General features: G+C 42.7%; 1 protein-coding gene across 1 annotated transcript in view; it reads left to right on the forward strand.

The window, feature by feature from the left end:
- Positions 1–6: 6 nt before the first annotated feature.
- The window catches only part of ZFYVE1 (zinc finger FYVE-type containing 1), a 28,847-nt gene continuing 2,970 nt past the window's right edge, over positions 7–25,883 (forward strand). The window contains exons 1-11 of the mRNA XM_026078755.1: positions 7–406; positions 1,525–2,050; positions 16,240–16,744; positions 18,759–18,973; positions 21,127–21,233; positions 22,230–22,338; positions 22,940–23,037; positions 23,145–23,262; positions 23,634–23,804; positions 24,600–24,780; positions 25,327–25,440. Coding sequence (XP_025934540.1) covers positions 1,553–2,050; positions 16,240–16,744; positions 18,759–18,973; positions 21,127–21,233; positions 22,230–22,338; positions 22,940–23,037; positions 23,145–23,262; positions 23,634–23,804; positions 24,600–24,780; positions 25,327–25,440 — 2,116 coding nt within the window. The 5' untranslated portion in view covers positions 7–406; positions 1,525–1,552. The remainder of the gene's footprint in view (positions 407–1,524; positions 2,051–16,239; positions 16,745–18,758; positions 18,974–21,126; positions 21,234–22,229; positions 22,339–22,939; positions 23,038–23,144; positions 23,263–23,633; positions 23,805–24,599; positions 24,781–25,326; positions 25,441–25,883) is intronic.

Raw genomic sequence — 25,883 nt, forward strand, 5'->3', positions numbered from 1 at the left:
CAAGGGGCGCGGAGGGAGGGCGGCGGGGCGCGGGTCCTGCCCTGCCGGGCGCCTCGCTTGCATGGTTGGGGCGCGCCGCCAGGGCCCCGGGGGAGGAGAAGCGGGGCGGCCCCCCTCCCCGGCAGCGCAGGGGAGGAGGAGGAGGAAGAGGCGGCCGGGACCCGACTCCTTAGTCACCGGGTGCCGGCGGGAGGAAGGGGAAGAAAGGTGGCCGCCGGGCTGTAAACAATAGCCCGGCTCGCGGCGCCCCGTTTGGGGCCGCCTTTGTTCGGCGGCGCGGCGCGTTCCGGCGCCGGCGCGGCTCCCCGCCCGCTCCCGCCACTCGGTGGGGGGAACCCGGCGCTTCCCCCCTGTCTGCCCAGCTGCTGCCCGGGATAACGAGGAGCCGTGCTCGCCTTAGCCCGAGGTAGGTGCACGGCGCGCAGGCAAGCCCCGGCTGGTAGCGGCGTTATGTAACTAGCGCTGAATTGCTGAGAAAGTACCTGCCCGTCATGTTTGTTTGGTCCGTGGTATCGGGAATGACCGAGCCACAAGTGTAAGCGGTGCCTGGGGGCAGCGGACGCGCCCGGCTGCCTGCCCGGCGCTAGCAGCTCGGAATAAGTGATCGCTCCCGGCAGGGTGTGCACAACAAACCGGGAAGATGGCTTATCCTGCAAGGAGACCCCCTCAGGGTCAGCCGAAATGACAGTAGCTCTGTGGCTTGTGTGCTTAAAAGGGGAGAGGTGAAAGGACCGTGGGCTGACGTGGGGAAGACAGGGCGCAGGGCCCCTGCACGGCTGCGAGGGAGCGTGTCGAGACAAAGACTGCTCGGTGTGCAGCGTACTTGGAGCAGTCACTTGTTTCGGAGGCCTATTTTGGCAACTTGTATCTGACAGAAAAATCTATCTTATGTCAGTGTGGCTGTGGTAATGGTTGGTGTTCAGCATTACTAGGAGGAGTATACGAAGATATCTAATTTTGTTTATCTGGCAAAGTACATCAGGAAAGTCCCTGCAAATAAATACTGTGAACTCTGAAGGAGGAGCTTAGCTGTGGATTGAAAGCAGAGAATTTTCTAGTATTGACACAATCCTGTGTGTGTACATGTATATGCACTTGTGCATTTCTGATGTCTTTTTTTTTTTCCTGTATTACCAATTAATCTCCTGCCACTCTCTGCTTTAGAGAAATATTTGGACCAATTTGCTGAAGTACACCAGACTGATCTTTTTTTTTTTTTTTTTTCCCGCATCACTGAAAATACATTATCTAGCTAAGCAGAAAAAGAATGTTTGCCAGCATTTGGGTATATCAGTAAATGAAACCAGCCACATTGTTTAAGTTTATTTTGGAGTAAGGAAACTTCATCTGCACTTAACATGAGACTCTTTCTGGGTGGCCAGTCAGTGTATGAATCTTACGGAAACATTTATTAATTCTTTAAAATTAAGTAGTGACAAAATTCCTGCTGTATTTCTTTCCCCCTGTGAAAATATTAAATTTTCAACTGATTTGTACACATATCATTGTTCGAAACACAAACAGGAAGGAAAAACACTAAAGAAATCTGAAGATGAGCGCCCACACGCAAACTGCAGAGAAAGGACAGAACACGACACTCCTGTGCCAGGAAAGCTATGTTTGCAGTGGGACAGATGAAGCAATCTTTGAGTGTGACGAATGTGGGAGCCTACAGTGTCAGCGGTGCGAAGAAGAGCTGCATCAGCAGGAGAGGTTACGGAACCATGAACGGACCCGTATAAGACCTGGCCATGTCCCTTACTGTGACTCCTGCAAAGGTGCCAATGGGAACATAATGCACACCAGTATGACAGGATCTAGGCAGAGAGCAGCAGTGAGGTGCCAGGTGTGCAAAATAAACCTTTGTGTGGAGTGTCAGAAGAGAACGCATGCTGGGGGGAACAAAAGGAAGCACCCTATCACTGTGTACCATGCTGGCAAAGCCCAAGAGCAGGAGGAGGAGGAGGGAATGGACGAAGAGACCAGGAGGAGGAAAATGACAGAGAAAGTTGTCAGTTTCCTCTTGGTGGATGAAACTGAGGAGATTCAGGTAAGAACTACTGTGGTTTATTTGAATGGGCAAGATTCCGTAGTTTCTATGTTAATCACACCTCATGATAGTCTGTTAGACTAAACTAATAGTGTAACAGACAGCAACAGTAACAAATTGAGGCTAGTCTATTCGTGGCACTGAATGAATATCTTAGGCCAAAAAGACCCAAGTGCTTGGGAATGGCCTTGCTCATGAGATCATCAAAAGGTCAAAACCTTATGGGTGGCAAGAGCCTCCTCTAAGAAGCTTGGTAAGTGGAGCTGGTGAAAGAATTGACTGTACTGAGACACACGCAACCAAGATAAGTGCTCTCTGTGTAGGATGCTGATCATTCCTGAACAAAATTGAACTGACAGGATTGCAGTAGATATCCTGCAAATGGGAGTACTGGCAGCCAGTCTCCTCCYGTATGACTAGGACTAGGCACTGTACCAAGCAGTACTACAGCCCCTTGTTTCTCTCCTTTAGCACCAATAAATCTATCTGATTTTTGGGAATTGGATAAAGTAGAAATAACTGTCCTATAAAGAGTCTTGATGTGTGCCATCCAAGTCCTACAGACACCATGGTTAAGCTATATTGCTGGTCACAGGTATTATTCCAAGTTAGCCTTTTGTTGAAAGAGGGGGAGACTGGCCATCAATTTGGGGTAGGCCTGCCAGTAATAATGATATAATTACTTCTAATTACTCACTGACCAGAAACAGCTGCTTAGGAGAAATTATTTTTCAGAGGCTAGTGTGCAGTACTTGCAGTTACTTAACTCTTCTGGTGGGCTTTACGCTTGGTAAGCATAAGCTTGTTACAAAAGGTAAAGTATCCCTGTTCTTATCCATGAGAAAAACAGAAATGTAAAAATGCAATGTATGGAAGTCACAGAGCAGGTTAGTTATAAAATTAAAGATTCAACCTCATCTTCTGACTTCCAGTTTGCATCCTACATATTAAACCTCATCCAGCAGACACTGAAAGAAAATGTGTGGTCACTTGGAGACTTGGTGTCTGGTTGCTCTAATTTAACATGTTCGTGCTACCAGTGGTAAGAGAATTGTGATGATATCCTCATTGTTGGTAGGTTAGTCATTTGCATCCATTGCAGTAACAGCCAATTTGTCTGTCTTGCCAATGCTATAGAAAAGATAGAAGATCTTTGGGTCTCATTTTGGTCAGTTCAGGTATGCTGACTGATAAATTCTCATGGCTTTTGGAGGGGGATGGGAGGAAAGGATGATAGTCCTTAGGATGCACTGACACAGGAAACACACCATCCACCTATAGGACACCAGTGACTAAACTGAGTAAGTGACTGAGTTTTGGGTTTAGTAGCAGTCCTAAATTTGTCTAATCTCAAGCGTACACGTTTCCTCATAATATGTGGAAGGTGCAACTCTACGCTTAAGTTGCAGGCTTTTCAATAATCTTTATCTGGCCACTAGAGCAAGTTCTGAAATGCCTTAGCACAGGGCTATCCTACAAAGCTGCTCGCAAACTGTGGTTTCCTGTGGTTGTGCTGTTGTAAGTTACCTTTATACTCATGAATCTGTAATCCTTATTGAGGCAGACTTCTGGTTGCTCTTGCAGGCAAGTGCTTTACTATTTAAATGTCATGGGCAATGAAGCCAACCTCCTTATGGGGACAGCAACTGCCCTTTATTGGATCATAACAATTTGATCAGAACAGGGTTGAAAAAGCTCTCTGAAAATGATTTTGCTTCTTATCAAGATGCTGAACCAGAGTTCCTCCATCTGGAGCGATCTTCTCTTCCTCATAGCTGAATACTTATGTGACATCTCACAACCAGTCTCAGAGCAGTTTGAAAGTTTTCAGTCAAAATATTTTCTGGCGGCTGGAACTTGAAGAGTGCTTGCTATTTTAGTGATGTTTCTGTTAGTGAGTATGAGGACCTTTATTTAGAAAGGGTTGTCAGTTGACTAGCTCTGTAGACATCTATAGCATCTTTTGCTTTTGATAATGTTGAACAGCCAATATAGCTGTAGGAAAGTGATCTTAAGTCTTTTCTTTCGTACTTACCATTAGCAAGATGATTGCTGATTACTTGGGGAGAAATCTTTGGGATGTTCTTTATTTAAACAAACATTTTCTTCAAGATGCCGGAACTGTAATAACCTGAAATGTGGAGACTGTGTTGTGTGTTTTCTTGTTTTTTGTTGTTGTTTTTAAACCTTCTTTAACCATCTGTTTTTCATCTTTGAAACATGAAGATTGTTGCATTAATTAGGAAATGAGAGGGAACTGCTGATCTGCTAACAGTGACAGATTCTGCCATAGCAATGATAAATGCTATTCCTACAAAATTAGACAGAACAAGTTAAACTGCTGAGCAAACATGAAACTTGGTGCTGGATGGAGGTACTTGCTGATATGTACAGGTTTACTATCCTCTACTTGAAAGTAATTCAGTGAGGCAAGAATTCAAGGCAAAGAGATTTCAATTTGCTTTTCCTTTGGAAGTTGGAGTTGTTAAGCACAAGTGGGTATCTCCCATCTCATTGTTCCTGCTGGTTTCTAGAAGCTGGTAGTTCTGAAACTCAAGGGCGTGTTTATAGTGTGGAAGCAATGACTGAGCTAGCTCTAGATCCAGAAGCAGTATAGCTTCATCTGTGAGGAGCTGTGTCAGCAAAGTAGTTTAGCTGAGAGGCAGAGATTCTTAGCTGGGGCTCAGCATTGCACTGATACAGCTATGATAATTCTGAGATCTGCATAATTGTCTTTGTGCCATGTTGCACAGATGTGCTGGCCTGCTCAGAGCTAGCTTGGAGCTTTTTGTGCTTTGCAAACATGTCCTCAGCTTTCTGAGCTTATGGTTTTCTTGTGCTTATTTCAAATCCACTTAGAGTCAGGAAAGGTCCCATTTTAAAGAACCACTTGTAAAACAGTTGTTTACAGAGGACTGACAGTAACTTAAGTTTGTCCTTGTGAAATGCAGGGCTCTCTGTGATGTTCATCGCAGTAACGCTGTATCTGAGCATTTCAAAAAAAGGTTGGTTATTTTGTGTTAAGAAGATGTTGTGACAAGTTAAATCCAAGGTCACACTGCATATCTATGGAAGAACCAGAGTCAGAGGTTGTTCCTCACAGAGTCTGACCTCTCCTGTTACACACAACATATAGCATGACTGTTGGTGACTCTTGTGACTCAGTCCCCAGCCATCTTGACTTATATCACATTTTCCTTTCTACCTTTCAGGACTTATGTCCCCCATGAGACCTTGCTGAATTCTTCTGTGAGAAAACAAATCTTCTCCCTGTTTTACAAACTGACATCACCAGCAGTTTGGACCCCATTCTACATCTTTTTTCTCAGGCTATATTACATTTTYGCAGTTTCTCTTTACATGACATTAAATTCATGGCCTTATCTATCACATATCTAAAGCTGAGACTTCAGTTAAATAGTTCTTGATAACTGCAGCATCTCTTTGTTAATTGCCTTTGACATATTCCATCTTCCTTGCTTAGAATGAAATTGTGACTATTATTTCCTGAGCCAATTGCTTTGATTTTGTTGCTGCTTTCTTTACATCTTCTACATCTTGTCTTTGTCATGTTAGAATCAAGCTGGGTGTTGTCTTTTTTTCCATGTGTAAATCCCCCAGCTGCATCTCCTAATCTGCTCTGTCAAGATGTCAGCTTTTCTTTCCTATCTTTAACATGTTGAATTTTCAAAAAAGCACCTTTGTAATATCTCTGGTGCTGCCCTTCCACATGGGAGGCACTTCACATAGGAACTTACAGAATTAATTCATGGATCTCATTTAAAACTCCCCTTTACTCTGAGATCTATTTAAAAATACAGCAAAATACAGCAAAAAAACCCCCAACAAAACTGGACTGAGGCTAGAGTTGTTTTTAGTCCTGATACTGTCTCACTGTCTTTTGAACTTTTCCACTGGTCTGTATCTGTATATACCTCTTCCTTGTACTTACATTAATGCAGTCTCTGGAACAGGAACCATTTTTGTTTGGTTTTCACAATACACCTTCACAATAGAGATCTTTACCATAAAGCAGAGAGTTATGTATCAGTTGTATAGTCAGTTCTGTTTACTACTGCTTCTGAGATAGGAGAGAGGACATGCTTAACAAGGCGTAACAACAAGTTTGATRTTTTTATCTTAGGGAGCAGATGTTGAGAGTTCTTACCACAGGATCTGAACTTGGTTGTAGTCTCACCAGTGGCTTCTATGATAACGCTTTGTCCAAAGCTATAGTTAAGGAGACTCGGCATATGTAATCTATAAAAGTAGAGAAAGTCTTTCCTTGAATCCAGCAGATAGGGGACATGCTTGATCATTATTAGTTTGCCTTAAAGAGTTCACTGATCTTTGACCAGAAACTAGCTCTGTCATAAGAAATTACCCAATCTCTGTTTAGAGAGTTTCAAGGTACTGATAAAAGGTACTGACTTAGTAGCCAGCCTTACTAAGGAGGCAGGAAGAAAAAGGTTGTTTTGCAGCTAGTCACTGTATAAAAATAATACCCCCAGCAGTAGAATTGTATATGGGAGAAAGGAGCATCCGTTCATTTCTAGGTCTCCCCTGAGGTACCCACAGTGAGCAGTCTTTTTTTCAATTAGCACTTTTTCCCCCTGATAGATTAGACATCTCCATCTCCTAAATCCGGCCCTGTTCCTTGAGTTCTTTATATTTCTTCTAGCAGGGTTAGACACCTAAAGGATTAAGCGCTTTGCCTCAGAGAATACTGAGCAGGATCTCTGTAATGCTTTGCAGTCAGTTTAGATGACAGGTATGTTGCCCTTATTTAAATACTGGCCATCTTATACAATCATTAAATAATCAGCCTCTAACAGTGTAACAGTCCATGTGCCCTCCTCTGTCCCCTCTTGTTAAAAAGTTACACGTACAGAGTGACAGGTCTTTAGGAGTGTCAGCTGCTTTGCTTGTAGGTGCTCCTACTATAAACCTGCTGAAAGTGCTGTGGCTTTTCCTTATTACATACTGACTTGAGCCTGGGCAAAGTCTAGTGATGAGAGAATGGAGAGTCACTGAGAATATTTCATTCTAGTGAAGGATTCCATGTCAGTCAAAACAAGCTAACAAATGTCTTCTCTCCTAAGAGAAGTTTGCAATCTCTTAAGGTTTATTGCCTGCCTCTGTAGTAGAAAAGCATTTCTCTAGCACATATTAATGCCTGCTAGTTCCTATTACACTCTTGCTTAATTTGATGTTGGGGAACGTTTTTGTACTTTCATGGTAGCACTGTCAGCTGTAAGTTTCTTGTGATTTTATCCATATCCTATTGTCTGAAGGATCACAGCTGGTATTTTTGCCGTGGACCTAAAGGAGGAAGAAGAAATGTAGAAGGATCTAAGTTTTTTCAGGTCACTGTGATCTGGCAGATCAGAATTTGTAATTTCTCTGTCCCTCATATCTGTTGCTGTACTACTGATGAGTCTTCCTCCTTATGCTTCAGGGAGGTTTTCCTGCCAAAGTATTTTTGGGAGTTTGCTGTCCTGCACTCCAGGAATTTTTCTCTTCTCGCTATGTTATTTTTTTGAGTATTCCTCCCCATCTTAGGCTGCTACCAGTTTGCAGTTTCCTCTCCTACCCTTCAGTGCACTGTTTTTCTGTCCTCAAAATAAAGTAGTAGGAAAACTACTTTACAGTTGCTGCTCTTTCTTCCACTGGACAGATACCAATATTTTGAAGAGTATTTTTAGAAGACAGAAGAGGCGCCATCAATTCAACAAATGCACAAGTCTTTTCATGGTCCCAGGCTGACTGCTAGCTAATTTTAACATAGGCATTAACAAATATTGCTTCATTTTTACTACAGTCAAAGGGTGAGACCCCCTGTATTATATTGTTGGTTGGGGGAGAGAAAAGAAGAAAGAAGGAGAAAGAGATGTCCAAACTACTTGGAAAGACAGGAAAGAGCAGCTGGCACAGGGAGAATGTGCCTTTGAGAGATACAGTGCAGCACCTCACCTTCACGTGGACACCAAGCATCAGGTACACCAGTGGCCAAGTTGACCAGCTGGATTTTGCACACAGGGTCTCAGTGGCAGTACCAATGCTGCAATGCTACATGGTCAATGCTAGCTTGTTTCAGGAGCACGAGGTGGGCAGAGCAAGTAAGACTCAAAACAGCTACCCCCTCCCCCCTTTCTTTTTCCTGGTATTGCTCTTCCACCTTCTTCATCGTGTAGCTCTCCTGGGCTGTAATTAAAATCCCTTGCCTGCTTTCTGTCTTATTTGTCCACATGCTGAAATGAGTATAGTTGTGGAAGAAGAGCAAGTCACAGGTGAGAGAAGCCAATAGCAAGCCACTCTGGAACTATCTGCTGCTTCATTCTGGGAATTTAACTAAATAGGGCTGGGGGGACTTCTAGTGTTTCCTCTGCTGTGCCCCTCTCTGCACTTATCTGGTGAGCCCTCTTGGGCTCCTGGGTGATGCCATCAGGAGGAGAATGCTTGGGGTGCATCCAAGAAGGAAAAGGGATTTGGCAGTCTGCTCTTCTCCAGCCCCTCTGGCCTTTCCAGCTCCTGCACTTCTCACTTCTGCAGGGGTGACTGAGAGGCAGGTATTGCTGCAGGTACTGCTTTTATTTTCATACCTGGATTTTTTACCTGGATTGTTAAGGCCTGCCTTCATCCTGATCCTAAAGCTAGAACTTTCAGATTCCCGTGGCTTGTCCCTCAGAACATCCTACAACTGGAAAATAACTGTCTTAATTATTTTCTAGGAAGAGCACGATCATAATACAGGTAAGTTTGTAAATGTAACCCTTTTAATAGGGGCAGTGGCAAAAGGTGGTGTATGCACAGATAATGTAATTACCCTTAGTACTGAGGAAAGCTAATAGTTACAGCACTGACTCTCCCACTGACTTGCTGTCTTCTGGCCAAATCTCTTCACCTGACTGTGTCTCTGTTGTTACAGCTATGAACTGGGGATGGTAATTGGTAGCGTAGCAGTATGGTCAAGTTAACATCTCTAGAGAACTCAAAACAAAGGGTACTTGGGGTGCTGAATGATTTCTACTTCATTCTTTACTTTTTTTTTTTGGACTCAAATGACGCTTTTAAGGTAGTAGTATTTCTGTAGCGGTTGCATTTACCTTGAAGTCTTTGTTCTTGAGTTGATGAAGGAGAAAGAGAGGACAGTTAACTTTTCAGCTATCAAACAGGTTAGTGAGCTGTGTAATCTTACTACTACTTGCAGCAGATTTATCTAACCCAACTATCACCTACAAAAGTAGCTTATTTTATAATAGCAATATTTCAGTCAATGTTGCCTTTTGGGTTAGAGAGATCCAGCCAAATTAGATTATCTCCTTATGTTCTGTATTACCCTTATGTTCCTTTTTGCCCACAGTGGCCTGTCTTAAAATTTATGAAATAGATTCTCTGTCCTTGGGTAGGGTTGTTGAACTGAATTTAAATCTTATCTCTCTGTCTCTTTCAAGAAAGAGTCCCATAATAGTATCTTCAGACACAGGCAGCCTCTGCTCTTCACTGCAGGACTGTCCGTAGGTCCTGTTGAGATTCATTCTATTAAGCTTTGTACAAATCTGTGAAAATACTATCCCTAAATTCTTTTGCCAGAGCTGTGGGAAGGAACAGAATAACTTTGGTCTAAAGGTTATCAGTTCAGGGATAGTATTTTCATGGGTATGTGCAGAGCCTAATAGAACAAGTCTCAACAGTACCTATGGGCAGTACTGCAATGAAGGCATATCAATAGGTACAAAAAACTTCTGCTCAGAAAATACCCATCATACAAATGCAGTCTTTTGGTTGAGTCAGACCTGTACCTAGCATGGGGAATAAGAGCAAAATTAGTTGCAGCTGAGGAGGTGCTTTGGAATATACTCTTAAATCCTCATCAGAGTGTGTCTGTCCCCCCTTTTAATTTTTGTTCCCTGCATCCAGTGTTGAGCCACTCAGAATTTGGGCTTGAGGCTCTGTAGGACTCTGACCTTGAAAACAGATGCCCACTATTAGCTTGACTGAAGTCTAGGAGATTACTCAAGACAGTATGATGTTAAATGTATGAAAGTGTTTTATGGGTAAAGGCTTAATTCACTACTGAACATTAGATTTAACTACTGGTATGGCATATGCAATTTTATAAACTAATCCATTGACATGGCCCTTTTGGGAAAAACTCCCCCAAGCTGTCATAAAGTGTCTTTGTAGTAACAAGTAGCTCTGAGTAGTAGAATTAATGAAGTCTCTTCTTCTGCAGATGTCTGCTTCTTGTTATCCATAGCTCACCCATACCTGCTGTCTTTTTGGTAAGAAGCAATATGTATACTGTCATGCACCAACCATCATGCCAGTATGCTTCCTGGCTAGCATGTACAGGCATGACTGCCCAGCTCACCCCTGCATTTTGGTGGATGAATGGAGTGAACAGGAGCTGAGCTTTTCCCTCAGAAAGATTATTAGAGTCTTTCTTTTCTTCTCTGCTGTTTATTTTCATGAAACTTTTAGGAAATTTATGTTTTAGAGGCATATATTTCCTTATCAAATACGTCTATGTATTTGGCTTATGGATTTTAAGTTATATGTGGAAGACTTAGTAATTGCATAAATGCTGTTTCCATAGGAAATCGTGTGCAAGAAAAGATATGGGAGACAAACTAGGGTAGGAAACTAGAGCTACTTAGACTGAAAAGTCAGCCTTGATTCTTCTTGAACACCTGCTCATGATCAAATCCTTCTCTTCTCTCTTGTTCAGAAGCCTCTGAAAGGTGGGAGGAAGTAATGACCTCTTGAGATCCCTTCCAGCCCGAATTATCCGAAGATCATAGTGGAAAAGGGGTTTGAATTAGGATAGTCTAAGGCCCCACTCCTGCTTCTACTGATGTCATGGGTTTCATAGCAGAGAGTCCCTTCCTCACAGGGAGCCACCCAATTGTTTTTCTCACTTTCAGTGGTAGCAAGAAACATCTGGGAATATCAACAAAGGTTTCTTGTGGGGCAAAATCACGGAGTTTCCAGCAGCTTATTTAACAGCCAGTTGCACTTGAGTCACTAGGATAAGCCAGATACAGTCCTTTATGTTCACACACTGCCTATCTGTGAGTGATGCTTGTGAAGAGCTCTGCAGAGATGTGAATTCTGGAGGCAGCACTGCGCTGTACTGCAGGGCATCCTTCTCAGATTCATCTTACRGGCTGTAGTTAAAGGAAGGTATCTGCTTTCTAGGTTTCTCTTTTGTTTGTTTTCAGTGTATACTGAAACTTTGACCTAACATTAGGACCTGGAGCTTYAGGCATGCATCTTTAAGACTTCCGCGTTAATCTACCCTGGATAGAAACTCTGTTTTATATAGTTAAAACACAACTAGCCAGGATTTGCAGGCTGTGTCATAAGGAACTAGTCTGTGTTGAGGTGGGCTGATCTGATAGCTCTGTTAGGTTTCCAGCTTTAATGATTGATATGCTGTTCTTAAGATTCATTACCTAAAATTGTCTCAATTTTGTGTTTAAAAGTTCAGGGCTGCCTAAATTACCAAAGGTTGCAAATCTTTCTTTAGCTTGCTTTGCTGCCTTTTCTTCTGTTTTCAGGTATGATTTGATTTCTTGAAAGCTTTGTCTTTAAAAAAAGTTTTCTGAACTGCAGGGCAGAATTGCTTGTATTGCAAGCCTTAAGTAATGTTTTAAGGAAAATAGTATTTTCTTCACTTGATTGCTTTGTCCACTTKTACTTGAAGACTGATTTGTTTCAGGTGTTTGTGATTTTATGCTGTTACATATATATGGATGTGCTTTTATGAACCTTGTAGCTTATTTTTCCATTGCTTGAAAAGTGTTTTATATACTTTTTTAGTGATTTAGTGGTTGTTTATCAGAAGATATTGTGGTATGCTCATTGTTAAGCAAATCTAATGATTCATAAATTTCATGATGTATATCACAGGATTTTTCTTTCTTGATTGCAGAAAATGTATTTTAGTTTTTAAGAATACTCTGCTAAAATAAGCTCAAGCAAAGTGTAAGATTTAAAAATGCAACAACAAAAGTACCAATGTAACTCAAAAATGACAGTGTAAGACTAACAAATGAAGGCTGTCTCATGATTACTATGCAAAGCACTCTTGATTTTTGTTTTCAGCTATTGTGTGGTTGTGGCACAGCCGTAGCTTTGTGCACCACTGCCATGAATATTAGTAAGTCTTAAAGATTTCTTGAATAGTTTTGGAAGGAGAAAACTGTGGTAAAAATGTCTGGTTCACTTAATGTGTTTGTTTTGCCTGGAGGCAGAGTTAAAGTTGTGTAAGTACAGGTCATTGGAAACTGTTCTATTTTATGGGCTTTGTTCCTAAGCTTTAAAAGTTTTAGTTTGAATAACATTGTTTCCAAGAAGTTCATGGGCAGGAATGTCACTTTAGCAGTTCTTTTTCTCTTGGCTCTTCCTAAACAATTCTACTTTTATTTTTGCTTACATCTAAGAAACTTGTTGTGTTAGTCATAACACATTTCCAAGTATGGGTGATGAGCAGGCTTGAGATCTAAATGTGGTCCACAGCAGCATGGTGTGAGGTTTTTGTTTTCTTTACTCTAGCTGTAAAGCTAGCTCTGGCTGTAAAGTTCCCTGTTCCTCCTGATGAAGGCCTTCACCTTCAGTTCAGTACAACTCCAAGGGAGTAACATGACAACTGTTAACAGAAACACAATGCTCATTGGAGAGAAGACATGATTATAACCTTTGATTGAAGAAAAGCTTTTCTTTCTAGAAGACGTGATTTACTCTCATCAGCTAAGATTTATTATAAAAGTGTAAATGAATCTCTGATACTAGAAATGGCAAAATGCTTTAGGAAAACAGAGGAGGGGCTGGAGAGAGATGTCCTTGTTTTAAGCAGACTTACAAAGTTTTCATTCTTAACTGGAGTTGCTGTGCAATTTAAGGAGGGTTTCATATTTACCCCCTGCTGTCATGTCAAAGATGTGCCGCTCTTGGGCAGTGTGGTAGTGTGCACAGCTACRGAAATGTGGCTCCTTTGCACGTGCAGCAGAAGGTGGTACTGTGCAAACTTCTTTCTGCTTCCTCAGATATGAGAAACAAAACCAGGAAGCAGGATTCAAGTCCCACAGGGTTTAGTACTTCAACACACTTATTACACCCACCCTGACTTCAAATGGCTTAAGGGAACTTGCTCAAGGGAAGTAAATTTGACTACTGATAGGGGGGTTGTTGTGGATGGTTCTTTGGAAGTAACATCCCTGTGCTCAGCCGTGGTTAAAGAAGGGGCATGCGCAAGAGCAAGGGTCACCTGATGGCATACAAGCAAAGGGTCTTCAACCTACAGGAGGAAAGTTTTTTCATTTGTTTTCCCATACTGTGTGGAATTTATTGCAACAGGATGTTGTGGGAGCCAAAAGTATGAATGGGTTCACCAAGGGTTAGACAACCCCCTGGAGGATAGGTCTACTGGTTCTCTATCAAACCATGATCATTTAGATGCAGCCTCTGCTTGGGAAGTCCTTTGGCATCTGACTACTGAGAGCTAGTAAAGCGTACTGGGAAACATTTACTCTTTTCTTGTTTAAGTTTTCTCATCTGTTACTGTCAGACTAYTGGAGTAGCTGGGCTTTAGGCCGAGTTCAGTACATTCTTGTGCTTCTAGGTGATTTGTTTGTCTGAATTGCTCCCAGATTCCTTCCTAAAGGGAAATCTGAGTGAGCCTACAGCATTAGAAAGGGGTAAACAGCTCAGTGCTTAGGGTATCTGATGTGATATTCAGGGTAACTTCTCTTCTGGAGCCACCTGGATTAATGATATGGAACCAGCTTTTGCTCTGTCTGGCTCAGAAATCCAGCTCTTCTTCCCATAGTAAGCTGTCCTGACATTGGTAGTTGTTAAAGTACATTGAACGCAAAAGAAAACTGGTGCTGCAGGCATTTACGTTAGCTCAGCTTGGGACAGTTTCAGCTGCAGTGGAGTTTGTGAGTTGGCTCCTGTTTCTTAGTGGTGGGAATGCATTGCAGAGCTATCCTTATTCCAGTGGTCCCTATTGTCCGGTGCATCTTCTGACATTACTGACTCAGCCCCTTCCAGAGACTCTCCCAAACTGATACTGGAATAATACCAGAGCTACTTAAAAAGGCCTTAGTTATTAGTTGCCCTGCCAATACTTAACAGTCTTTAAACAGCTGCTTATTTCCTTGTGCTGTCCAGGGAGTACGTTAACCAGAATGATCAGGTCTGATCGGGCACCAACTCTGGCAAAAAGAGAGGTCCCTATGGAAAGAGGTTGGGGGAGGAAGGCAAATATAAAAGAACAAAACAACAGGCTGGAGCAGAAAGGATTGTGTTCCTCTTTGCTTATGCACCTGTAACATTATTGTATAATCACAGGTGATTGTTTTTAGGAACTATCCCATGAAGGACTTGCTTTCATCCACAGAAGTGTCTCCAGGGATGCTTAGAGAAACTAAATTTGTCATCTGAACTACCTTCCTGATGATATGCTAATAATCAGAGCTGCCAAAAAGCAGACCCTCTCTTGTGTGCAAATATATCTTGAGTTTTTCTTGATGGTTTCTCATAAATACTGGAAAAGATTCTGTGAACAGAGTTTTGCTTTCTTTATTTCCTGTTTTCCTCCACACTGTGAGGCTGCCTTAAATGCTTTGAGTCAGGGAGTAGCTATTGCAGTCCTACAGTCCACAATTTTTCTTTCTGGACACTGTTCCCAACCACAGTCTGGCACACTGGCTATTTTTTATTTTCTTTCTAAGTCTGGATGCTGCTGACAGATTTGACCAGAGCAAATGGGGCTGTGTGACGTTTAAACTAATTTGCTGATCTAAGAATAAACTTGTTCGAAGAAATCACTTATTACCTCCTGACCTCTGTGGATCTTGTATTCTGAGACCTTCCAACTGTACTTGCAGGGGATGGGGATGACACTTTGAGTCATTCTTGCCAAAAAAATAACCTATGGAAGGCTGCATTGCCTCTCTCTTCACTTGGGGAAACAGCCAGGGATCTTCCAGAAGTTGAGAGGCAGACAAAAGGGGAAGCCCTGTTTGTTTTGGCTGGTGGGGATTCCTTGAGGAGGCAATCACAATGGAAGTGGTAAATTAAATCCTTCTCAAATAGTCTGTGTCATCTTTTTCCCTATCACATAATCTGTTGGTTAAAAACTTTTTTGGAAAAAGGAGATGCAACTGGTAAGCAACCATAATGAGAAGCATGAAACCTTTGAATGCCTGGGCTCTGTTCCGCAATGCAAACAAGGGCTCTCATACAGAGCCCTAATCTGTTTCATTGTTTGGTTTATCTGTTCCCTGTTGCTCTAGTATCTGAAAAGAAAATGCCCCATTTTCTATCTTAGGTTAGATGACATATGTCATCTAACCTATGTAAGACCAAAGAAATGTTACCTGCTGAAGGTTGTCTGCTCACATGTTTTTGTGTGGGGGTGTTTGTATGTCTCCAATTAAAGCCACAATAGAGTAAATTATGAAATGGATCACTGAGGTTGTTGTGGTGCTTCTGTAAGAGCCAGTTTGACCTGCTTTGACCGCCTGACTTGAGTGCATAACTTTGCTTCTTTTTTCTTTCCTCTCTGCCCCACRAAAATCTATTTGGCTGGAGTGTGGCAGAGAGGCTGTGCCAGGCAAGGCGCCGCAGGCTGTGTTTGAGAGCCCCCTGCTGTGGATAGATGAAGCACCGCTGAACAGAGGAGCTTTATCTCTAAGCAGGTGCTCAGCCTCTGTGGATGATGCAAGTTAAGGTCACCAAAGTACTCACCTGTTTTGCACCTGAATTCAGAGACTTGCCAGGAGACAAATGCTACCAACAGTATCTGCCACACGCTGAATCCAAGTAACAGTTCTGGCAAAATTGGAAGAAGGTTATGCTGGCTTCTCTAGAAGTGAACTGGGTGACATTATAGAAGCTTTATACATTATAGCTAATTACAGCAAGGCATCATTTCCAAAACACCTACATGGTGGAACAGCATAAATCCCATTGATGTGTGTATGTTAGAAAGCTACTTTTAAATATTTCGCTTTGGGCTTGTTGGTACTTCAGAAACTTGTGAAGAAATCTGAACAGGGACTGATCACTCATTAATCTTATGAATCCTGAAACCAGCTGTGCTTTCTGTGGTGACTGCTCCAATTGCATGGTTGTAATATTTTTCTCTCTCTTTTTTTTTATTTTTTTATTTTTGGAAGGTGAGGAATGAAGAAGACTTTATTAATAAACTGGACTGCAGTCCTGACCAACATCTAAAGGTAGTGTCCATCTTTGGGAACACGGGGGACGGCAAGTCTCACACTCTTAACCACACTTTCTTCTATGGTCGGGAAGTCTTCAAGACATCTCCAGCCCAAGAGTCGTGCACAGTGGGAGTCTGGGCAGCCTATGACCCTGTCCGCAAAGTGGTGGTGATTGACACAGAGGGCCTCCTTGGGGCTACTGTGAACCTAAGCCAGAGAACACGGCTGCTGCTGAAGGTCCTGGCCATTTCTGACCTTGTCATCTACCGTACTCGTGCTGACAGGCTACACAATGATCTCTTCAAATTCCTTGGGGATGCCTCAGAGGCTTACTTAAAACATTTCACCAAGGAGCTAAAGGCTACCACAGCCCGTTGTGGCCTAGATGTTCCTCTGTCCACTTTGGGTCCTGGTGTCATCATCTTCCATGAGACTGTGTACACCAAGCTACTGGGTTCTGGTAAGTAGGCAGTAAGACACTGAATTACAATGTGCTAAAAATTATTGGTGCTCTTTACTGCCATGTAGAAGACATGGGTTTGAGTTTTGCTCTCACTTGGTCCAATCTGGCAGCCAGGCTATGGAAGTAGCATGCGATTCCCTGATGGCAGTCTGACAACCCCAGGTCAGCTAGAATAATCTTCTTAGTCGGCTGGACATTGGCACTGACTAGTCATGAAGGGAGTTCTACCAGCCTTAGGAGCGATCATTGTACCGCATCATGGGTGCAAGTGATACAGCAGGCAAAGGTAAAAATTGAGATGCCATGGGATTTTGGCAGGAATATAGAGAATCCTGTTGCAAAAAATAAGTAAAAACAGAACATGTATAGAAATTGTATGGAAAATGTATAGAAATAGGATGGGCAAGAAGAATGAAATTGATGGATTGATTGAATTTGATTAAATACAATTGATTAAATACAATAACCTCAGCTGCCTTTTTTATATTCTGTGGGCCTAGGTCATTCTGAGGCTGGTGTAGAGGTGGGAGGTTATGGTGGCTCAGGGTTGATGATTTGGCACCACTTTTCTCTAGGCATATGTCTGATGTGGCCAAAGCAGCAGGCCTGGCACACTGTTATTTCTCATCCCTTTCAGTGTTTTTCACCAGCATTTTTAACTTGGCTTATGTCATAGTGGATTGTGCATATTTAAACTGTGTGGTTTATTTGCATGTCTGAGTGAAATGTACTGTCCCATGCAAGTTAAGTATATTTTGTTTTTGACTGTTTGAGGATGTAAACTTCTTCTCCTGGCCCCTACTTTTCTTTGTTTCAACACGTATGCTGAAACCTTTCTTCATGCTGTCCATTTCTAGTGCTTTAATGAGCAAAAGCCCTAATGAATTAGGGCCTAGCTTCCCTCAGTGCATGAGGCCATCTGTGAACATCTGGGAGTCCTCTGCTGTGTAATACCACAGCAGCTCCCTGCTGGCTCACATTCTTGTTTGGACTTTTCTAACAAGGGAGCTCTTGAGCTGATAGAAGAACTTGTCATTCTTTGAGCTTATTATTAGAGTGCCTTCTTAATTGGCTTTAATTCACCTGCCAAGGCAATTCTTTTTCTTACATTGCCAATTTGCTGATTGGTAATGCATAGTTTTATATATCTGTTGAAATTTGCTGTTTCAGCAGGTCAGAGTCAGTGACCTGTAACAATTCTTGCACTTGTGTGCAAAGTCAGGGTAGTAAAAAAAATATATTTTATGATCACTTCTGATCATGGTAGGAATAGGAAAGAAACCTGTTCATTTAGCATGTGGATTTGCAGCAACCTGCAATCATCTGTTATGATAGATAATTGTGAGATGAGTGTGTTTATGTAGATTTTTAGGGTAGGGAAGAAGGGCCTGTCTTATTCTGAAACGTACAGCAGGTGCTTGGAAGCAAGCAGAAGAATATATTGGGCTCTATGGGTCTGATCTGATGTGACCAGTTCTAAAGTGCTCCACCTTGTACAGAGGGGGTGATAAGGACTTGGTCTTTCTTGCTGCAGGGTTGGCATGGAGAATAAGCAGCCCATGTAAGGTTTGTGTCCTTATTTTCTAGTTATCAGATGCTAGGGCTAACTATGCCAAGTGCTAGGATTAATTATGCCAAGTTATCATCTGCTGAGAAGAGCTAGCACATGTGCTAACATGGAGTTTTCTTATATCATGTCAAAAATGGCTTCTCATTCTGTATATCTGTATTTCCAAATCTAGAAGTTTCCAGTTTTACCTGTGGATTTATCTGTATCTCTGAAACTTGGTCTTAGATTCTAAAGCTAGGCATCGAAAAAGAGTGGTTGCTTTTGAAAACTGTTTTTTAGTTACTATCCTACCTGTAAAATGGACCAATAACTCTATTCCAGAAGTATATGGATGTTTAATTAGGAAAACCAGCATGGTTTTGCATATGAAAGCACCATGCAATTTAAATATTATTTTAAACCATCAGTTGTTTATATACCTGCTGATACTCTTGTATATAGATCATCCCTCTGAGGTTCCTGAGAAGCTCATTCAGGATCGGTTCCGGAAGCTAAGTTGTTTTCCTGAAGCTTTCAGCTCAATCCACTACAAGGGAACAAGGACTTACAATCCTCCAACAGACTTCTCGGGACTTAGGCGAGCTGTGGAGCAGCAGCTGGAGAACAATACCACTCGATCCCCCAGACAGCCCGGGGTTATCTACAAAGCACTAAAAGTAAGTCCTCTGCTATAAAGATCAATTCATCACAATCTTTATTCATATCACTGTTGCCAATTACTATCAGCTGCAGCTAATAAAGCTAGAAGGAGGGAACCAGTGATGCAGACTGGCAGATATCTGGAGATAAAGTCTTTGACATAAATGATGATGATGACCTTGCATAGCAGTCAGGTAGGCTATGTAGTTCTTACTTAAAAAATTAGCAAAGACCCTGAAAGGTCAGGAGAAAAACAGAGCCAAAGCAAAAAAACTGAGCCAGGAAGAAGTTGACTGGGGAAGAGAAAGTAACTGGTGTTGTGAGTGACAAGCACTTAACGACAGTGATTTACACTGAGCAAGCTGATGGATTTAGCCCAGAAAGAGCTATTGGTGAAATTCCTAAAGATGGCCTCAGTGCAAGGGGAGGGGATGCAGGAGACTTGGAGGGAGTTAATAGTTGGTAAAACCTGGCTTTGGGTGTAGTGTAAGGCAAGGGCTAGGAGGCAAAAGGGAGGAAGGAGGTGTAGTAGTAGCTAGGAAACTAAATGGGATCAGGCCAAATGATGTATCATTTTGGAGGTGCAGCATTAGGTCAGAGGGCTAATGAAAAGGAAGTGGTGGAGAAAGCAGCTGGTGATTTATTTTTATTTTTTCTTAAAGATTCACCTTGCCAGAATGTCAGAGGGGTTTTCAGTTCAATTTTCAGTTTCAATTTGTAGACCCTCCTACAAGTTTCCACACGTTTGTACCACCACCTGATTAGCAGGATATCTTCATTGGCCTGGAAGATCACGGCTGTCACTTGAAACTGGGGGGGAAGGGCATGCCTGCAGAAGAAGGCAATGTTACCGGTCTATCCTGATGTTGGCCACAGCCACTGGAACAACTAACTCCAGCTGCTCTGCATTTGGAGTAGTTGAAGCAGAGAAGGGAATGCCAAGACAGCATGTACCATAATTCCTTGTGTTAGGGAGCAGACTGGCAGCAGGAAAAAAACAGCTGGAGAGGTTATTCCAAGTATTTGGTGTAATTTTTAGGTACTTATTGCAATAATCAAATAAGAAAGTTGCAAATAAGGGTGCTAGTATGCCTCAGTTCATATTGGTAGGCTGCTGTCTTCAGATCACTACCATGTAAAAATTAAGATTTTTTGCTTCCTTTCCTAAGGATGCAAGGCTTGGGAGATATCTGGGTGTATCCCCTGTAACTTTTGAATCCATTGGCCAGTATCAGTGAAATTTGAAAGAGGTCTTAAAGATAATTTCCTAGAAATGTTGTGACATCAGATGTCTACATAGAGGTCTTACCTGAGAGGGGCTGTGGGGAGAGGTATCTATATGTGTGTGCATATATGCAAAGTCAACCCTTGTTAGACAGCAGAGATGTGCCCCCCAGGGAGGGGAGAGGGGGAAAGGCAGACAGGCAGACATTATAGTTACCTCAACTGTGGGAAGAGTTTCGGTTAGATCTTATGCCCTCAAAAATATCCATCAAAAAAACAGATGTCCTTTGTTCCATTGCTTCCAGATATGCTTGTTTTCACCACAACATCCAAAAGAACTGAAAAAGTCAAGGGGTCCAAGGCTAAGGACTGACTTAATCTGAGTATGGATGCTTCTAGGAAAGGGAAAAAATCCCTTTGTCTCAGTCTTGCAGTTTCACTAGCCTAGAGAAGAGCAATTGCCAGGGAGGACAGAGGAAATTTCAGGGCAGTGCTTTCCAAACTGAGGGGTAAAGAACGTGCCCTGGTGTACTGTGAGAAATGGCCCTTCAAGATGCCTACTGGAGACTTGAGAATACAAGCTGCCTTTAGCAGCTGTTTTGGGCACAGGGGTGTGTGTGTGCACAGAGGTGGATGCAGTCTTATCCCACCCATTTCTGCTATAAAATTAAAGGCAGGGGCAAGGGGAGAGGAGAAGAGTAAGTACCTTAGAAGTATTTAAGTCATCTCCATACAAGCTCAAGATTGTCTCTCTTGCACGGTTTCTATCTTTGTCTTAGATCTGCATGGTTTCCAGGTTAGCAAGACATGATTTGTTAGCTTTGTACTCTCTCTGGCTCTCCCTCCAGGAAAGGAACACATGCTTTTCCTTGTAAAAGTTTTCAAAAAATGTCTGCATTACTCTGTCTTCTACCAGTTTTTTCTTTCTTTCTTTTGTGTTTGACAGGCTCTAAGCGACCGGTTCAGTGGGGAGATCCCCGATGACCAGATGGCTCACAGCTCTTTCTTTCCAGATGAATATTTCACATGCTCCTCTGTGTGCCTCAGCTGTGGGTAAGTGGATGAGAAATGCACCCTGATCCTTCTAGGAGATAGTGCTGCCCTGGTCTACAGCCACAGAACATAAAGTTTCTTTGAAGTCTTGACACCTGACAATATCAGACTGATAGTACTTCAGGATGGAATATCCTTGAAATACAACTCCTGTGTGARTAGGACAGCTGTTACTGCTGTGTACCAGCTGGACGTGTGGTCTTTGCCAAATCTATTTTATCCTTTTCTACAAACCTGTTCTGCTTATATCCTTTCCCTAGCTGGTTCATGAGCACATGGGCTGAGAATTGCACAAGGGGCAAGAAGAAAGGAGTGCTCTAAAGAACCCTCCTGAAATCTCCCATGGTGACCATTCCTGACATTTTTATTACATAAACAATACTAAAGCAAACATCATCATTGGCCTGGACTGTGCCCAGTGACTAGCAGGCATGTTGACTTGATTCCAAACAGATCCCTGGGTTGGATTTGATTAGAGCTGAGCTTGTAGCTCTCTGTGGAGAGCCCAGAGACTGAGCCTGGAAAGACGGTAGGTGGCAGTCGCTGCTCTGAGTCTGTAAGGTACTGTAGCAGCATGATGTTACAGCTGATTATGCTTATGGAAATGCTCTCTCTCAAAAGGAAAATGAAGCTATGTTCCCACTTYTTTATGCACATTAGAGAGTCTGTAGGCTGCAGTGTTAACTCTGTCCTGGCTAATTTCCAGATTTGGCTAGTTCTGTCTAAGATTCTCTGTGAAATTTAAATTGGCCACAGTGATCACTTCCCGCACTAAATTGTTGTGTGGTGTTCATTTGTACTGTGAAACAGTTGCTACACCTCCCTCCAAAGAGCCTACATTTCAGTGATAAATGCTGTCATTGCTGCGTGTACAGTTGTGAAATTGTTTTGGGATTAGAATGACTATAAATGCAAGATAGCAATATAAATGAGCTTTTAGAGACATCTGTCCTGTATCTAACAGGATCAGCTCATGGTTTGTTTTTGCATACTCAGGTGTGGCTGTAAGAAGAGCATGAACCATGCAAAGGAAGGAGTCCCTCATGAATCCAAGAGTCGATGCAGATACTCTCACCAGTATGATAACAGAGTCTATACTTGCAAGGTGAGCAGAGTCACAGGAATGAGGTCAGAGGAATGGAGAAGGGGAAAGGATGGCGTAATGAAAGAGGACATCAGGCATGCGCCGACTTTCTTGCATTTTTTCAAATGGGAAAGGTGCTCTGGCCTCAACGAGACAAACTGATCCCCACTGAACTTGTATTTTTGCTTGGAGACACTGTCACTGCTCCCTGCTATGCATTATTTGCTTGGAGACACTGTCACTGCTCCCTGCTATGCATTATTTGCTATCTAAATTGTCAGTTCAGCTGCTCTCAATTTGGGTGATGTTGACCTTCTGCACACTGGATGCAGTTACTCTCCTTACTTGTTTATGCCCATTTCTCAGTATTAGCTGATTTTTCTGAAGGAAGTGTGCAGAAGACAGGAAAATTTTCAGGCACCATCATGGTTTTCATTATTGTAAAAATATTTTCTAGATGACATTACTGATAAAGGGTTTTTGTTAAAAAGGTTTGATATGTGGCCCCTTTGCCATGGAGACCACGGTATGCCAATTACACCCTTCACAAAGCTGAACAGCTATGGGGTCTGGAGCCTGGGATTCCCAAGCATGCAATTCTAATTGAGTGTTTATGTTGTAGGCCTGTTATGAACGAGGGATGGAGGTCAGCGTGGTGCCGAAAACCTCTGCTTCCACTGACTCCCCTTGGCTGGGCCTTGCCAAGTATGCCTGGTCAGGGTAAGTACTGCAGCTGAGAGGTGCTCTGTTGCCTCTACTCTGCCTAGTCCTCTGGACCTCCAGCACCTCACAGAGGTAACATATCCTCCTTTAAATCCCCCCTGCAGATACGTGATTGAGTGCCCCAACTGTGGGGTGGTGTACCGCAGCCGACAGTACTGGTTTGGCAACCAAGATCCTGTGAACACTGTGGTGAGGACAGAAATTGAACATGTCTGGCCGGGGGTAAGTCTGGTTGCTGGATAGTCTTTGTATGTGTTGCATCCGTGCACATGTGTGTGGTGGTTCTTCCAGACAATGGTGGAGAAAATGGGTTGACGCTCATCAGAGCAACTCCCTTGTCTTTGCTGTTTAAAAGAACTTTTTCAAGGAACTTCAGTCACATTTTGGCTAGCTTGAGATGGCTGAGTTGCCAGCTTATGAACACTTGATACAAATGTTACACCATTAAAACCTACCTTTATGTTTCAAAGCAGAGCTGGTGACATTTTTCTTGCCTTCCAGTCTAACAGGAACAGTGGGTTGCAGAGCCATCTGTTTATAAGAAATGAAGCTTCCCTGTTTTTATTCTCAAATGAATGCCTATTTCATTCCAGACAGATGGATTTCTGAAAGACAACAACAATGCAGCCCAGCGTCTGTTGGATGGGATGAATTTCATGGCGCAGTCGGTGTCTGAACTTAGCCTGGGACCCACAAAAGCTGTGACCTCCTGGCTGACGGACCAGATTGCCCCAGCTTACTGGAGGCCCAACTCTCAGATCCTGGTAAATAGCAGCTGCTGTACTTCTGGGCTGTGGAGAAAAGCTTTCCATAGCTAAAACTTTTTTCTCCACCCTTTAAGTAATATAGTATCTAGTAGATTCCAAATGCTTCTTATTCCCTTGCAGCAAGCCCTTCTCCTACAATTTAGAGAAAACTGAATTGCTTTCAGCTCTTTCCATTCTTGACTTAGCCAAAGAAAGCGTGAAAAGGGACTCTGCCCAGCCTTGCCAAAGAGATTTTCCTCCCTTCTTCAGTGTGACCTCCTCTCCCAACAGTATCACAGCTGCAAATCCTGGCTCACATGCACTTACTCTTGAAAGCGAGAATGAACACCTCAGATCTGGCTTCTGCTGTTGATAGTCCTATTTTTATAGGTGCAGAGATTCAACTCTGATTTCATATTTGATGCAAAAGTTGGTTCCAATGATTCAACTAGAATAAGTTTCCCTGTGCCTTACAGAAAACATATTTCTGCATTGAAAATCACCTTCTGAATTCTTCCCCCTCCAAGATCAAATAACCGCGATTTAGCCCTGCGCAGTATGGATGTAATCATTTTTGCTTGTGACTGAAGGGATCATGGCAATTTATTGGCTTAACCACAGTATATCTACCTATCTGAATCACTTCCTTGGGTAAAGTTATGGGGCTAGTATCACACACTCAGTTGTACCTGTCTTTTTTACAATTTCAGTCTTGAGTCTTGCCATCCTGGGATTCTGCTCCCCATTTTTCTCTTATGAGGTTATTAAGGAAGATCAAGCTAACAGCTTCTCTTTCTGTGTTGTCCTGCTCAGAGTTGTAATAAGTGCAACACGCCTTTTAAAGATAATGACACTAAACATCACTGCCGGGCCTGTGGAGAGGGCTTCTGTGATGGCTGTTCTTCCAAGACCCGTCCTGTGCCTGAGCGAGGCTGGGGACCAGCACCAGTGCGAGTGTGTGACAACTGCTATGAAAACAGGGGCATCCAGTTAGGTAATTTGGAGTTGATTGTGACAGAATTATCCCTGGGTAATATTCTGAAGTCTTTGTCCCTGACTCCTGGATCACAGCCAGCCTCACTGGGTGTTAGACAATGTTGTTATTTGGTAGATAACAGCTCAAGTTGGGYTTTGGCCCATTTTTTGTGGGGAAGCTCAAGAGTTTGATGTCTTTTGGCATGGAAGGTGAAACTTGTCTCCCTGTGTGAATGACCCCTGCAATGAGCTACCAGTTATCTGATGCCTGATAGAATCATTTTCTAATTGGATCTTTACTTTGTTTTCCCAGCACCTGCTGATGGTGTGGAGATGGTAGCAGGGTTGGGATGTTGTTGTTTCAGCAGACTGTGTATTTTGTCCATTATTGTTGAAAAGAAAGCGAAAACTCTGCAACTGAAGATTGGGGAGGTGGTAAATAAAGGCTGACAAGGTCCCAAGCTGTCTTTTGAGTTTGCTGTTTTTTGCTAACATAAATAAACTGAAACTTGGCAGAAATTATGCTGGAGTTGGGAGCTGAACCCTTTACTCTTGTGTTATGCAGATGTGGCTGAGCTGCCTACAGATGAGGAAGGGGGGACACTTATTGCCAGGAAGGTTGGGGAAGCTGTACAGAACACTCTTGGAGCGGTGGTGACAGCCATGGACATTCCCTTAGGTGAGCTCTGTTCTCTTTGGTGGTTTTTCTGATGGCTCTCTGTTTGATGGCACTTTTGATTTCACAAGGCAAAACTTTTGATTAAGCTACAAGTCTGTCTGTGTGACAGACTGGCACTTCCCATATGATACCACTATTAATTGAGGGTTCCTGTTCTCCATGGTTGCTCCTAATAGGCTCTAGAGCCCCTTGCAGCTCTCTTGCCTGATATTTCCTCTTGGTTTTCAGCATGCTGTTTTTGCAGTTCATACCTTCTCTTTTCTCCCTATTGCTCAAGTGTATGTGCATCCAAACTGTGAGTAATTCATGTTCCCCTGATACACCACTGCAGTGACCTGCCAGTTGCAGTTCCCTAAGGACTGGCCAATTAGGAAGCATTTTATCAGGTCTGGTTTTCTTCCAGAGATAYGGAGTGCCTATAAGTCTGTCTGTGGAGACTGCTA

The sequence above is a fragment of the Apteryx rowi genome, unplaced genomic scaffold (genome assembly GCF_003343035.1).
Source record: "Apteryx rowi isolate R43461 unplaced genomic scaffold, aptRow1 scaffold_488, whole genome shotgun sequence".
In the NCBI taxonomy this organism is placed as follows: domain Eukaryota; kingdom Metazoa; phylum Chordata; class Aves; order Apterygiformes; family Apterygidae; genus Apteryx; species Apteryx rowi.